This window comes from Populus alba, chromosome 3, assembly GCF_005239225.2.
Source record: "Populus alba chromosome 3, ASM523922v2, whole genome shotgun sequence".
Classification (NCBI taxonomy): Eukaryota; Viridiplantae; Streptophyta; class Magnoliopsida; order Malpighiales; family Salicaceae; genus Populus; species Populus alba.
Genome location: NC_133286.1, coordinates 19562815 through 19578752, shown reverse-complemented (window position 1 = coordinate 19578752; position 15938 = coordinate 19562815). Strand labels below are relative to the sequence as shown.

Sequence of the window (15938 nt, the reverse complement as noted above, 5' to 3'; positions counted from 1 at the left end):
AGCTATAAAATGAATAGGTAATTTTTTTCTTTTAATTTTAGTTTTGAATTTTAGGGAAAGTAACGACAAAAGGAATGGTGTTTTCCATTTTCAATTGGTTTGGATCAAATCCGAACAAATTCAACATGAGACAATTATCTTGTATCATATGGATATCGCATTTCCATATCCGGATGATGCATCCAAATTCTCTAAAATTACTAGAGTTTTGTATTGCCATAGCCGATCTATGCTCTCTCCTGCTTCATCAGAAAGCAGAAATAACTTTGTTCAGCAGCTCTTATAATTTTAGTTGAAGTAAATATGCAAAGCAGGCAGCCCGAGCCTGGCTGGTTTATTCCAACTTTATTTCCATATTTAAAATCAAGTTTTTTGATCGATTAAGTTGACTGGATGAAACAAGCTTATCTGAGAAAAAATAGAATCTCGCCACCTCTACGTTAGTTCCATGTCCTTCAGCAACTACCACCCTCCTTTTTATCTGATACCAGGACATCTTACTAAAACCTCGGAAAATTGTGTTGCTGAAGATCCAAATATTGAAGCAGTTTAAGGGGAAATCATCTAAAAAAAAATTCAATTAACAAATGAAACAATGAAAAAAAAAAAAAAACTCTAATGATTTTCACACATCTAAATATACAAAAGAAATGGTCAGTCTGAGATGTACTCATCATCAGAGAGAAGGCAGGGCAAGAGGAACAGGTCCTGTAATTCTCAGTGCCCCTCCAAGCTCAAGAGGTACAAGAGGGATGAGAGAGTGCAGGACATCTGTTATCAATGGTCTGTAACTTGGTTCTTGTTGCACGCATAGTACTGCCACTGCAGCTACCTACTCAAGGGTAATATGTGATTAAATTTGTACGCTAAAAGCAAGAACAAAAAGGTAACGAGCACACAAATATTTGGTTTCTTATTCAATATACCTGGTATAAGTGTTTTAAATTCATAGTGTCTTTGATAACAGGATCCACAACGTTGGGAAGCTTTGATCTGTCAGCGAGCCGAGGCATGGCCTACATGTAAAAAATGATGGTACAATTAAGTTGACTCCTCGAGGCATGGCTGCTAAAAAAAGTTGAAGGAAAATTACCCATGAGACTATGAACTGAAAATGATCCGGAGACATCTTTTCCACTGGTTTTCTTCCTATCAGGAGTTCCAGAAGGAGAACTCCAAAAGCATAGACATCGCTTTTATCAGTTAGTTTGCCTGGAAAGGAAAAATGGAAGCGATCATACTTCTCTTTCCAAGAGATTGGCTGAATAAACAATCGGGCTTCATTCTGTATCAAAGAAAGACTAAATGCAGGAAATGTTGTTTAAAAACCTTCACTATGTAGCACAGAAGAAAGAAAAAGATACTCTCTGGTAGAGTTTTATAGTTCTTGAAAATGAAATAGAAAAGATTTCCATGGATCTCCTGTTACCATAATTCATCATCAACAAGCACACATCAGAGTTGGATTAAGAGGCTATAGCAAAACCCGCCTCATTCAACACCTGACATTCTTCTCACAGAATATGTTCAGCCTTGTTAACTCAGGGATGAAGCGCTAAAAGACACCGCATGATTTTAAAAATATGAAAACCTTTTATAAAATATTCTGTTTGAGCATCCACAATCAGAATCTCTCCTCAACAGTAAGCATTTTTAGTTCTATTTCTCAGATACAGAGCTGAAACAGTGATTCTTGCTGGAAAATCATCACATTTCATGTGACAGAAGTTAGAACTATGAAAAGTTCATCAAAGAATGCAAGAACAAGATATTTAATTGCTAAAAATATGATTGACAAATAAACTAAGAAATCATAGAAGAAAGCAACAATGTAATTTGTAATTAGCAGAAGTATGAAAAATAAGAGATCAAACAACAATGGTCAGCACTCAGCAGCATATGACTTCTCTGGAAGTAATTTGACATACCATCCAAAAGGTACTCTGGTGCCACATAACCTAAAGTTCCTGAAAGCTTTATGTTCTTGTTTTGGATACCAGAAGCTACAGCAAGGCCAAAGCCCGAAAGCTGAATAAGTAAACGCTCGTCAAACGAAACATCCTAGTTAGAATCACGGACCGGTGCTAAGAACATGCACCTATGAGGAGTGCAGTACTCATGAGGTTGCCATACATGCATGGCTTTTACCTTTGCATTGAAGTTGGAATCCAGAAGAATATTAGATGACTTCAGATCTCTATGGACAACAGGAGGATTGCAATGCTCATGAAGATGCTCTAGTCCCCTGGTCAATATCAGTTTTGGTGGGAGCAAGTAGCAAGCGTAAGAAAAGGACAAAGAAAAAGAGGCAAAGCGCAAACCACAAAAATAGAAGTTTGAGTTACCTTGCAACATCAACAGCAATTTTCATTCGCAGATTCCAAGTTAATGCTGATCCATGTGGCCCTGCATGTTCATCAATAGCATAAATAGTATAAGAAAAAAGGCACAAATTGGAGTCTTCTAATGCTTATTTTTGAATTTTAAAAGTCGGAAAGATATGAAGTTTACCATGCAATTGACTTTCCAAAGACCCATTTTGCATCATTTCATACACGAGAAACCTTGTTTCACCATGAATGCAGTAACCCAGAAGAGAAATTATGTTTTGATGATGAGTTTTCGTTAACCAGTTCAACTCGTTCTGCATTCACAAACAAAATTTAAATGGAAAGGAAAAAAAAAAATAAAGAATCCATAATGATTCAAAACAATTGATAATCAAATCAATTTCATGTAAGACGCTACCTCAAATTCTCTTTCAATGTCCTGTTCTTCACCTTCATATCTCCTCACTGCTGCAAGGAGTTTTTCACTGAAACAAGCTTTATACAAACATCCACGACCACCTTCACCCAGAACATGAACTTCCTGGAAATTTTTTGTTGCAGCTTGCAACAAATGATATTCCACAACAGCAACTGAACCCTTCTTCCCAGCCATCCTCAAGGAATTTAATTTATCCACAATCGGAACATCTAAATATTAAATTCAAACAAAAAAAGCATAAATAATGAGTCTGCATAAAAAGCACAATTGTGTGTAACATGCCTCAAAAGAAAAATTTTAGCAGCAAAAGCAAATTCAATTCTTGGAAAAGAAGATACCATTGCCTTTACTTTTGGCACTGCGTGTCCTTGATTTTTTCAGTCTACAGATCCAGCAACATGAGAGAAACCACACTATTCCAACAAGGAGAGTGGAAGCAACAGTTAGTGCTGTTAGGGTTCTCTTATCAAATCTTGGTGGTGCGCTTCTTCAACTACAGGAACCAGAGGCATCCCTGATAAACTGTAAGAGCAACTTCGATGCAAAATGATAAATTGAAGAGCCAAATTGATAAAATGATTTTTTAAATAGTATAAATATTTTTTATTATTTTGTGTATTTTAATAGTAAAAAAATATTTAGAAAAATTAATTATATTTTAATATATTTTATGTTAAATTAATTTTAATGTAATTATATAATTAATTTAGATAGTTTATATATAATATAATTATGATGTTATTAATTATATAATTAATATGAGTAATTTATAAAAATTATATAAAATTAATAAAATAATATAGAAGTTAAAATATATAATTTAAGATAAGGGCACAATATAAAATTTTAAAAAATCAAGTTTTTTTCCTTTCTGTTTTTTTTTTTTAAATATTATTGATAAGCTATAAAAATAGTTATTTTGGTTATTTTTTTTCCCTTCTGCATTAGAGTTGTAAAAATAAAAGTTAAAAATACATGTTTTCAAATTTAATTCTTTATTTGGCAAAGTCGGTTGGAGATGGTTTAAGAAAGATCTATTTTGGAATGTTTTATTTTTTATTTAAAAATATATTAAAATAATAATTTTTATTTTTAAAAAATTATTTTTTAAAATCAATAAATTAAAAGAATATGAAAATAAAAATAATAATAAAAAAATTAAAATTAAAATTTTTAAAATCTGAAATAACGCGGTTCGCACCGGTTCCAAATGAACCGACTACAGTATAGAGAAAAGCCTAGTCGGACATAATTGCTATCCATAAAACAAAAACATATTAAACGAAACAGGAGGAGCTGATATAACAAGTTCTGGAGAGAAAAATGCAAATCAATTATGAAAAGAAAAATCACATTTGAACGAGAGAATCACGAGAAAGATCACATATGTCACATCACATTTTTCTGCGTGCTTCTTTTTCTCAAAATAAGAACGAGTTTGGTGCAGTAGTATTAATTTCTTTCAAGGTTCATATCCGATTTCTGGGTTCTTTCCCCAACATTTCACAAGAGACCAAAGAACACGTATAGCAGAACAAATCTATAACAGGATCACGTTATTGCACTAAGGGTTTGAATTTTGAAAAGTACAGAGACATACATATAAAGAACCAAGATGAGGATAAAAACACAAACTTCAAGAAAAGAAAACGAGCATTGTTAACGTACTTGGAGATTTGGCTTCCATTTTTGAAGAGAAAACAGAAATGGGATTGTCTTTGCTAGCAAGAAGAGAGCCAGAAGTGGAGAAAAGAGCTTGCTCAGGTCTGGTGCCAAGCAAGAAAGACAGGTCTTGTTCTCTAAACAGACAAGAGGTAGAGGGATGTGGAGTTTTTTACAATCCACGCCTGAAGGCTCAGTAGCCCTTCGATTTATAAATAGGAGCACAAATAATTATGTCTTCGTATACAAAGAACATGTGCAAGAATATCTTACAAATTATAAATGCATATGTTTTTGTCTTGTAGCAGCGGTAATTGAAGTTATAGTCGTAGTTGTGGCTTTAATGGTATATACATTTAGACTGTGTTTGTATTCATAATTATTTTTTAAAGTATTTATTTTAGATATAATATATTTTTTTAATTTTTTTTAAATATAAAAATAAATAGGTTTTTGAAAAAAAAAATTGTATAGCAAACTTACAGGTTAAATTGAAATGCATATTTTTATATAATATAAAAGTAGTTTATTATTTTATATAAGTTTTTATGTATTAAGATATACATGAAGTTTCTCTACTTTTGTCATTTACAAGGTAAGGATCATATGTGCTCCAATCTCATTTTTTAATAAATGTATTGGGTATCTTATATTGCTTTTGTAGTTCCAATTTAGAAAATAGATTAAAATTGTGATGTATATTAATTAATTAAGGTTTTAATTATTTGTTTTAAATTTTTTTTTGAAAAAAATTAAATTTATTTTATTTTTTTGATTTGTTTCAAATTTATATATTTTTTAATGTTTTCAAATCATTTTGCGTTGATATAAAAAATAATTTTTAAAAAATAAAAATATATAATTATTTTAATATATTTTGAATAAAAAATACTTTAAAAAATAATATTTTCAAAGAAACAGTAAGTAATATTAAGATTGTAGTTGAGATTAATTATAATTTTAACTAGAATATACTTCCAAATATGTAGTAAAGAGACGATTGTAGTGTTGAGTTTGAACCACAATGCGGATGCACCAAGGCTTTTATATCATTATTTTTAAATTTTAAATTATTTTAATATGCTAATATTAAAATTAAATTTAAAAAAACAAACAAATAAATTTTATTTTAATTAATTTTCAAACTAAATATATTTTAAACAATCATGGCTATGATACCACACGCTATCGCAGTATTCATCCGTCGTGGTTAGTTGAACGACACGTAGCAGTTATTGACTATGAAGCTGGCCATGACCTCATCAATTCAAGAGGTTTAAGAGAGAGAGAGAGATAGCTGGCGATGACCTGTGCCTGTGTGACTCCCATTAAGGCAGCTCTACTCTCTGCCACTTCCCCAAAACCACCAAGGTTAATTGAACAACAGGAAGAAGAAGAAAAATCTTAGGAACCTGTCGGCGAGTTCGTGATATTGAAGAAGATAAGGTATAAAACCTAGCTCTCTGACATCAACCACAACTCGCATGTGAGTTTTGTTTCTATCATCAATGTTGAAACTCGAAAAAACGAAGCACATCTACGATTTCTGTTCTTGTGAATGAGGGTTACAACAAAGATTTAAATGCTGCTCTACAAATGCAGAGGGGACGTAATTCACCACCATATGGGCCTCCTTCTAACCATTTCAAGGAGAATCAGGAGATATCCTTGAATGCAATTGATGTCGTGGCTTAGCGGGTGAAGTACTTGTTTCTTTTCTCTGCATCTGGATTTTATTTTTTCTGTATATGTCTGTTGAGTGATGTTTATAGGCTTGCAAGGTGTTTGATAAGTTTGGAAATTAATTATGGTGTATATATGCTAGTCCGGACCGGAAGAATAAGGACGGTAACGGCACACTGTTAGGTTCATCTCTTTCAATGCCTTGTGTTAGCAATCCACCCAAATTAACTTCCAATTACATCTCTTTAATTCAATGCCCCACGTTCAAATTTCAATCCCAATCCTTCACTGAAAAACCCCACCGCCAGCTCTGCTAGCCTTTTCATTCGCCGATCCCACTCAACCACTTGATATCCCCTCCGCCAACAAGTAATGAAAAATACCAGAGTAATGAGCTAGAGGAGGGTTGTATAAACACAGATTCTGGCTACCATGATTTGATGAGTACTCATTTTGTTCTATGTTTTAAGTTTTCCAGATATGCACTGCTAGTCAAGTGGTGGCCGGTAAGGAGATTTCCAGGGTATGTGAACGTTCCAGCTCATTCGAATCCTATCTTATACATTTTCAATCTACAAGCGAGGGCGTACTTGTTGGTGGTGATAGACAAAGTGACTGCCACCGCTCTCTGTCGTTCATACTATTGCGGTGGGTAAATTACTTGTAATTCGAGATTACCACCGGATCATTATCAATGAGAGATAGACGGCTGGTGATAATTTTTCAATTTAACCACTGCATGTTCTCTTCTCCCTTTCATTTATCTTCTTCACTCATAAACAACAGACCCCGACTAGCTCTCCTTGCCGTCAATGTTCGCCCTGCCATTCCTTACCGGCCGACCACCCGGTGCGGGTGGGTGGGCTTAAAGAAACTTCCTTGAGTTGAAGGCACTTCCTTGTGCGCGCGCGCGCGTTTTCGTTTTTGTTGTTATGGGTTTTAATGTTTATTTAAGAGAACCATGTGCTAGGCTGTGATTGGATCAATTTGAATTAGCCAATTAAAAAAACATGAATCCAAAATCTAAATGGATGATGTAGACATCAGTTTGGGTGTGTGCTTGTGTATTATTTTATATTATTATAAATGTTCAAACTAGTTTTTTTATATTTTAATTAATTTTATAGATTTTATAGTTAATGATTATATAAATCTGTAATGATTCTAAGAGAACTTAAACTTATGATCATTAAAAAATAGATTTAAAGTTTAACCAGTTAAGCAATCTCTAGTAGTTTTTATTTTTATTTTTATTTTTAGATGGGTTTTTAAAATATTTTTTACATTGAAAAATTAAATAAATATTATTTTTTATATATAATGTGCAGATATTAAAATAAAAAAACTATTTAAATATATTATTAAATAAAAACATATTTTCAGCTACAATATTAAATTAGTGTTAGATCATGGTCATAAAGATTTTTCAAATGTCAAATATTATTTTCGATTTTTTAATTAATCTACTGTATAATTTGAGTAGGAAATAACCTTAAGAAGCCAATCTTATTTAAAAGAGAAAAAAAATAAAAAAAAAGAAGCAATAGGAGAAATGAAAGTACACCTTACACAAAAAAAAAAAAAAAAAAAAACCAACAACAAATTAACATATACAAAAAAGGGTATTTGAGATTTCACTGTAGTAATTAACAATGATATATTTTTGGTATTTTATATCTTGATCTTTAAAGTATTTTTATAACTTTATTTTTTAATGTTAGGTTTAATAGATATTCAGATTCATAATTTTATTTGTTTTAATTTATTTTATATGGAGGGTGACTTAGAGTTTTTTTGGAGTTTTTTCTAATTGATTTTTTCTAATCTTGTCCTATAATATTGGATTGATTGATCATTTAATTTCATAATTATTATTTTTATTTTTTTTTATAAATTTATTTTTGGTCTCATGATACGGATTTGACAAATTAACCTAAGTTGATTTGAGATGTTTTTCTTGTTTTTTAATTAAATCTTTCAACATTAAATTGATTAAGAATTGTGTTTCATGTTTTTTTTTATTTTTTTTTTCTATAGGTTTATCATGGTTTTATGACCCAGGTCGCAGGTTAGCCTAGTTTTGTCGGGTTTTTTTGTCCTTTATTTATTTATATTTCTTTCAATTTTATCTTTTATTATTAGATTTCATATTTTATATTTAGTTTGATTTCTATGAGGTTGTCCAAACCTCATGACTCGGGTTACGGGTTTATTCGATTAACTTAGGTTGTCTCGAGTGGTATTTTTGTATCTTTTTTTTAAAAAATTTTATTCTTTAATATTGAATTAATTGAGAATTAAGCTTCATAATTCATTGCAATTTTCTTTATATATGATTATCCTGTGTTAATTCGACTCATTTTTGTAATTGAATATACAGGTTTATTCGATTAATTGAGGTTGTCTCGAGTGGTATTTTTGTTTTTATTTTCATAATTTAATATTAGATTGATTGAAAATTTAATTTAATTATTTTTTATTTTGCTTTTTACAGTGTTATCAAGGTCTCTTACCTAGGTTGAAGATTTCATAAATTAACATGAGTTGATTCAAGTGAATCCAAGTAGATCTAATATATTATCGTCTTATTATTAAAATAAAAAATATTGTCTTCATCATTTTTGTTAAATTATATTTATATCAGTTATTTGGATTATTTTTTTTTGGATATGCAAAATCGAATATGTTAATTACATTGAAACAACTACATTGTTTTGGACTGTAAGCTGTCAAATTTTTTATGTTTTTATAATTATTTTAATTTAATGATGTCAAATATATATATGTGTATGTATAATATTGTTTTTGTTAAAAAAGCTTTTGAAAATCACTTTTCAAGGACCACCAGCATTCAACAGAGGCATATGGTCTGGCAGTTGCAATAAAGGTCTTCTCGTCAAAAGGGCACATATAACTAGGCATCCCTTCCACCGAAGAGCATCCCATTTCACCCACCTATCAATTGTCCAGTGTCCAGAGCCTGGACTCTGCAAGGCCTCGCCCCTTATCCATTCCTCTTGGAACTCGTTCGTAAAACTAGCTCTCATCTCTTGCACATTAATGGATTCCGTCACATTTAATTAAGCATCGAACAACTTCATCCTGCGTTTTTCGGCCTTGTAAAGGCTCCTGATACAAACTGCACAAGATTCAAGGCTGGTGGCGTTATCACCAACAGGGCATGGCATCTTTATAGTCCACTGAGTTGAATCAGGCGAGTAATGAGTAAAAGGGATCAAAAAACTAGGTTAAGATCAATAAATGGCTCTAGGCACAACGAGCATTGATGCTACCTCATTCAAGCTCCTCCTCGACCCACATTTCAGAGTCTTTATATATATATATATATACCGGTAAACCATTTTCAGGCGAACAGAGAGGAACAGAGAGGAATGAGAGAAGCAAAATGACGTGAAAGCAGCAAAAATGAAAGTAAATAGAGTGATTCTGATTGTTTTAGCACTTCTCTTGATAACCCAATCGCTCTCGGAAGCCGTGCCTCGCCTCAAACACCAAGAAATTACCAGAGGCAAAGATAGAGAAGAGAAGAGAAGCAGCAATGGAAGCAGTGGCAGAGGAGGTGGTAGACAGAGCAGAAGTGGTGGAAGAAGTTCAAGGGGATCATCCAACTGTGACCCATTATTTCAGTACCTATTTGGAACCTGTGGCCAATGGCCTTTCCCGACTTCCCCCTCACCAAACAATCCATTTCAGTCCTCACCAAGGCCCTCCCCTCCTAGGAGGAGAGCTCCACCATCGACTCCTCTAGTGCCTTCCACTCCTCCACTCCCGCTTGTCCCGTCTCCACCACCAACAGTGCAACCTCCCATAGTACCATCACCACCTCTCGTAGTCCCATCCCCACCACCCGTTGCTACGTCCCCACCACCTCAACCTCCCGTAGTACCATCACCACCTCTCGAAGTCCCATCCCCGCCTCCTGTTGCTACATCCCCACCACCTTCTTCACAGCCACCAGCGTCACCACCTTCTCCACCTCCACCATCCCCTCCACCACCACCAATACCTTCTCCTCCACCACCATTAGTATTCCCACCACCTCCGCTAGTCCCTTCACCACCACCACCACCTGAAGTGACACCATCACCATTAAATCCATGGCTATTACCTCCACCACCACTAGTTCCTATATTTGATCCACCAACAGAGCCAGATGTCCCGCCAGATGAGTTTACACCAGCACCGCCATTAGTTCCAATATTTGACCCACCAACAGAACCAGATATGCCATCACCAGATGATGAGTTTACACCACCACCACCATTAATCCCAATAATTTCCCCACCAAGTACCGACCAACCAAATTTTCCACCGGATGAATTTGCACAACCACCACCATTGCCCTCATTTAATCCACCACCAGAGCAAGATTCACCACCCGCTGATGAGTTTACACCAGCACCTTTTCTACCAATACTATCTCCACCACCACCAGAAGAAGATTTGCCACCATTTCTACCAATTATAGGATCACCACCAACTGATGTGTTTACACCAACTCCTTTAGTCCCCATGTTTTCTCCACCAGTACCTCACGATCAGCCTCCACAATTTCCTTTACTGCCACCAAAAGAACCATCTACATTCACTCCACCTATAGAATCAACCACCCCAAATGCACCTGACCTTTATTTCCCACCACCTTTAGTGCCTGAAATACCAGATAATCCACAGGAGCCACTGCCGTTTTCTAATTACGTGCCGCCAGCACCAGATGCTGCATAAAATCTGCACCCAGTTTAGCATCTACAACCGCCAAATGCTCTTCCATTGAAGAGCTGAATAATGCTTCTTCTTTTTCTTTATACTAGAATTGATCCGTTAAAATAGTTAGTACTGATGATGAAAAATTAGAGAAAGTTTGTCTTCTAAATTCGAGTCATCGAGTGTTTGAAAAAAATCAATGAGATCACATGTTCTCAAGAATCTGCACTTCCACGTCCATGATTGCATTTTTTATTTATTTATTTATTATTATTATCAGGAGAGGTAATATTAGAATTCGGAATTTTCTACAAACCAATTAATTTGTGGCCTCAATGCAAATCCGACCCGGCTATAACCATAGACCATGGCAGGGCTCGTGACATGATCATTGATCAATTAGTTTTTTTTAAACATTGCCTTAAATAATGTTATTTTATTTTAAAAAAAATAACAAGATTTGATTTAGTTGACTAAATTACAAGTCTATCCAAGATCTTAGTATGGTTATTCCCGTTCCGTTTAAACATGTTAGGCCGCATGACTGAAGTTGACTTGCCAGCTTGATTAAGAGGATGTTTGGTATATTATTTTTCAAAGTTTTTATTTAGAAAATTATCTAAATAATATCTTCAAGACATGACGTGCATCCTTGAAATCGACCGATAGAAGATATAGTTTTGTTTAACAGGCAACCTGATCTACGATACAAATACTCTTCATTGACCAATTAAAATGAAATAGAAAAAAAAAACCCTCGTAGCAGTCCTCGTGTTTATACCATTTTAGCAGATTACTTCTTGTGTTTATATTAAACTACGAACCCTAATTTAAAATTAAGATGCCCAATTTATTAATTTCACTACTTAATCTAGGGCTTTGATTTAATTTATTGGAGATGGCATAAGGCATTTTTTTTTTTTTAAAAATCAGTATGGTAAATTAAAAATACTGGCTGAATAACATAATTTTAAAAAGATAAAATAACACTGTTACAACTTGTTGCATTTCTCCATCATAATATTCATGAATATCACGGTTCTCAAATATAAAAATCCCAACATGTAGCAAAATTAAATCTTTTTTGCTAGTATTTTGATAATTATTGCAGTTTCAAAATACAACAATTATTTAATATTATATTTTTAAATGGTGAATTTTTCCATATTATATTTTAAAACCATGATAAATAACAATTATGTTATTTCACTTTAAGGATTTGTAGTATATTATTTCGCTAATATTTTAGATTTTATGTGCTAAAAGCACAAAATCCCTGGCACGAGGTAAGCGGTGGTGCTGGTCTTGGTACAGATGCCGAGTAAAGGAGTGCTGGTATGTGTAGTAATAGAACAACAAAAAGGGTATCTCTTTTCCTAACTCCATCGTTAAAAAAAAAAAACCTCTAGATGTTATGTTATATGTATATATATTTTAATTAATTTTATAAATTTTAAAGTTAATAATTATATAAATTTTCAATAACTTTAAAAGAATTCAAACTTATAATTATTGAAAAGCAAACCCAAAACTTAAGTAATTAAGTTACCCTTCTTGTTGGTTTTAGTTGCAAATGATTGTAGAGATGGTGCTCACCGGTTTTGTCTACGAATTGAAGGTGTTATTGCGGCGGAGGGTGGTGGTCACTGGGAAATATGTGTTTTTAAAAAAGGATTTCCAATGAATTGCTGAAGCAGCAGAGTATGTTTGGATGATGTTACTTGTGCTCCGATATTTGCTTGGTTTTCTAGCGCCCGCAGTAGCGGAGGTCGTATCTTCATGATTGGCTGCAATACGCTTATTGATTCGTTGATGGCCTTTTCTACAAAAGTGAGCGTACTTGGTGGCCTGATCAAATTTTAGCATTTAAGCAATTATCTGTGTGATATATTAATACAAAATGTATTTTTAAAAAAAATATATATGTTTTTTTAAAATATATTAAAATATTTTTTTAATTTTTATATTAGTACATTAAAATTATTAAAAAAAATAACAATTTAATATTTATTCAAATTAAATATATCTTGAAAACCCATATTAAAGCAGTTCCTACCGTAAAAACAAATAATTACCAAATATATTAAGAAGTTATTTGAAAAGTATTGAAATCATATTTTTTAAATTATTTTTACTTGAAATTAAATTATTTACGTATTTTTTAAATCATTCTAATATGTTGATGTTAAAAATTATTTTAAAAAATAAAAAAATTATTTTAATATAATTTTAAATAAAAATATTTTAAAAAATAACGACTATTATATTCTCAAAAATCCTCAAACAAAAAAACAAAATTACAAGATTAAAAGAACCAATGAATATAGAGAGATAGCTTGTCTTTTTTTTTTTTTAAGGAAAATAAAATAATGGTGTCAACTTATAATATTTTATTTATAAATTTTTTTTGAATGTTAAGATAATTATAATAGCGAACTTATAATATTTTTATTTTTTTATTGAGTTTGTAAATATCTTACTTATTATGTTATTATGTAAAGTAAAATAATTATATAAAAATAGAATTTAAAATAAAGTTTTTAAAAACATAAAAAGAAAGTGTTAAGGTGGTTAAAATACAAAATAATTAGAGAGAGAGAGAGAGAGAGAAAAGAAGCGGAGGGCTGAAGGACCTTTTCGAATTTGAAAAAAAGGGGTTAATCGTTCTTGAAGCTCAATTATATATTATGAAGAGGGAAATTCACTGATTCTCTCCTCCAACAACTTTCCTTTCAAGTCACTGTCTCTCGTTTTCTTCTTCTCTCATCCCAATTTCCAACTCTCAAATCCACACAAGCAAAATGAGAGATCGATCCACTGAATTACCACCAGAATGCTGGGAATTGATTTTCAATTTCCTTGACCACCACCGTCACTTCGAATCCCTCTCTCTAGTCTCCACCCAATTCCTCTCTATCACCAATCACCTCCGTCGTTCCGTAATAATCTCCTCCCAAACATCCCCTTTCCTTCCAAATCTTTTCCAAAGATTCCCAAATCTCAAAGGAATTGAAATCCGTGAGTTCGATGGAGACCTCAATTTCCTTCTCCATCAAATCTCCAATTCAGGGTTGGACCTTGAATCCCTCACTCTCTCTAGCCAAGACCACTTTCCCTTGATGGGTTTGAAGGAGTTGGGGATGAGAATGAGAAAATTGAGGAAATTGAGTTGCTCGGAAATGAATTGTTTACAAGATACTCATCTTTTTGAAATTGGGAATTCTTTTCCATTGCTTGAAGATCTTAATATTAGCTTTCCGCAATATAATTCACGTTTTGATCCAATTGGGTCCTTGGATCTGCAGCGTTTTTCAGGGATTGTAACTGATGAAGGGATCATTCACTTGTCAATGAAGCTCAAGAGTTTGCTTAAGATTGATCTTTCTGGTAACCAATTCATTTCTGATAAATCACTTCAGTTTTTATCGGAGAATTGTTTGTTGTTAAGGGAAATAGTGATTCGTGAGTGTGATTTTATAACCCAGAATGGAATTGGTTCGGTTATGCGTAGATGCGTTAATTTGAATTATATTTCGGTGGATGGAATTGGAATGCCTTCTATTGAACTGTATTTTCAAGAATCATTTGTGTTTGCGAAAAATTTATCTGAAGTTAATCTCTCACATTCGTTTATCTCCGACGAATTGCTTTCTTCGATTGCAGACGCTTGTCTTCCATTAAAGAAACTGACTATCTGTCATTGCTATGATTTCACATTTGTTGGAGTTTCTTATTTGTTGTATAAGTATCAGTTTCTTGAATACTTGGATCTTGAAGGAGCAAATTTTTTGACCGATGAGTCCATGATTGATTTGTGTGAGTTTCTTCGGAAGCTGACCTTTATAAACCTTAGTTTATGTTCTAAGCTGACGAGTTTGACCTTCTTTATGCTTGTAAGTAACTGTTCCTTGTTGAAAGATGTCAAAATGGAGAGAACAAATTTAGGGGTGGAAGAGTTTCTGGTGGATTATGGAATCAACCCCTGTGTCATGTCTCTAAACTTGGCCAGGAATGAGAGTTTGAGTGATGAATGCATAAAAAAGATTGCATTTTGTTGCCCCAATTTGCAAGAGCTCAAGATCAGCCATTGTCCTACTATTACAGAAGAAGGGATTAGAGAAGTTTTAAGGAGTTGTGGTGAAATAAGACATTTGGAGATGAATCATTGTTCAGGGATAAAGTGTCTGGATATAGACTTTGAACTTCCCAAGTTGGAGGTTGTGCAAGCAGAAGGACCAGTACTGGATGATGAAGCATTGATGATGATTGCAAAGAGATGCCATGGATTGTTGCAGTTGGACCTGGAAGGTTGCCTGAATGTGACGATAAAAGGGGTAAATGGAGTGGTGCAAAGCTGTATGAAATTGAGGGAGATAAATTTGAAGTGGTGTGATAATGTGAAAGTTGATATCATACCAAGAATGGTGTTTTCAAGGCCATCCCTGAGGAAAATTATCCCCCCATGTAGATTTATTCCTACTGATAAGCAGAACAAATTTTTTCTGCGTCATGGATGTTTAGTTTGCAAAGGCTAGTTTTCTGGAGTTCTTGGCTTTGCTCTCTTCCAATTTGATTGAGTATTATAGTTTTCATTTTAGTTACTACCGTGAGAAATTTGTTAGTGGGATTGTATATGTGTGTAAGCAATCACGTTGCTAAGTAACATTTTCTTTTCTTTTCTTTCCGTTTTTCTTCGAAGCCTTAGTCGATACTTGATAGAACTGAGACTTGTAATATTTGTAAGGCTTGCAATAAATCTTTTTACATGCCAGGTGTTTATTGGTTGTAAATTGAGCGCTGTACTTGAACTAGCCTTGCATATGTGTTTGTGTGATCTTGAGCGGGGTTTTGCTCACTTTTCTTCTAACTGTGATAATTTCTTTTTCTAATGTTGGATCTCTCTGATTCTTGGGCAAGTTGATTGCATAACCAGGAGTTGCTGGTCATTTTTATGCCGTTGTTTTTTGTTAGGTTTAGAGATTGTTACTGATTTTTCTTGGAATCATCACCCTGTACAATGGATCTATTTAACAAACAGCCCATGCAGCTCTCCTTTCTTTAAGGACTGTTCCATCTTCCATGTAATTCTAAATGTTCGT

General features: G+C 33.3%; 2 protein-coding genes across 2 annotated transcripts; one reads left to right on the top strand and one right to left on the bottom strand.

The window, feature by feature from the left end:
* Positions 1-516: 516 nt before the first annotated feature.
* Positions 517-3296, bottom strand: LOC118054636 (probable receptor-like protein kinase At1g80640). Its single transcript, XM_035066276.2, is given in 10 exon segments — positions 517-832; positions 927-1016; positions 1094-1212; positions 1929-2028; positions 2149-2245; positions 2346-2406; positions 2512-2644; positions 2749-2978; positions 3108-3236; positions 3239-3296. Coding segments are annotated over 10 exon segments (1158 nt in total). The 5' UTR covers positions 3282-3296; the 3' UTR covers positions 517-676.
* Positions 3297-13440: 10144 nt separating this feature from the next.
* Positions 13441-15641, top strand: LOC118054634 (F-box protein At1g47056). Its single transcript, XM_035066274.2, has one exon. The coding sequence runs from the start codon at positions 13641-13643 to the stop codon at positions 15372-15374; it is 1734 nt and encodes a 577-aa protein (XP_034922165.1). The 5' UTR covers positions 13441-13640; the 3' UTR covers positions 15375-15641.
* The last annotated feature ends 297 nt before the right edge of the window (positions 15642-15938 follow it).

What these genes read in the sequence shown, in the direction of transcription:
- LOC118054634 (XM_035066274.2), top strand. Translation starts at nt 13,641, where the DNA reads ATGAGAGATCGATCCACTGAATTACCACCAGAATGCTGGGAATTGATT.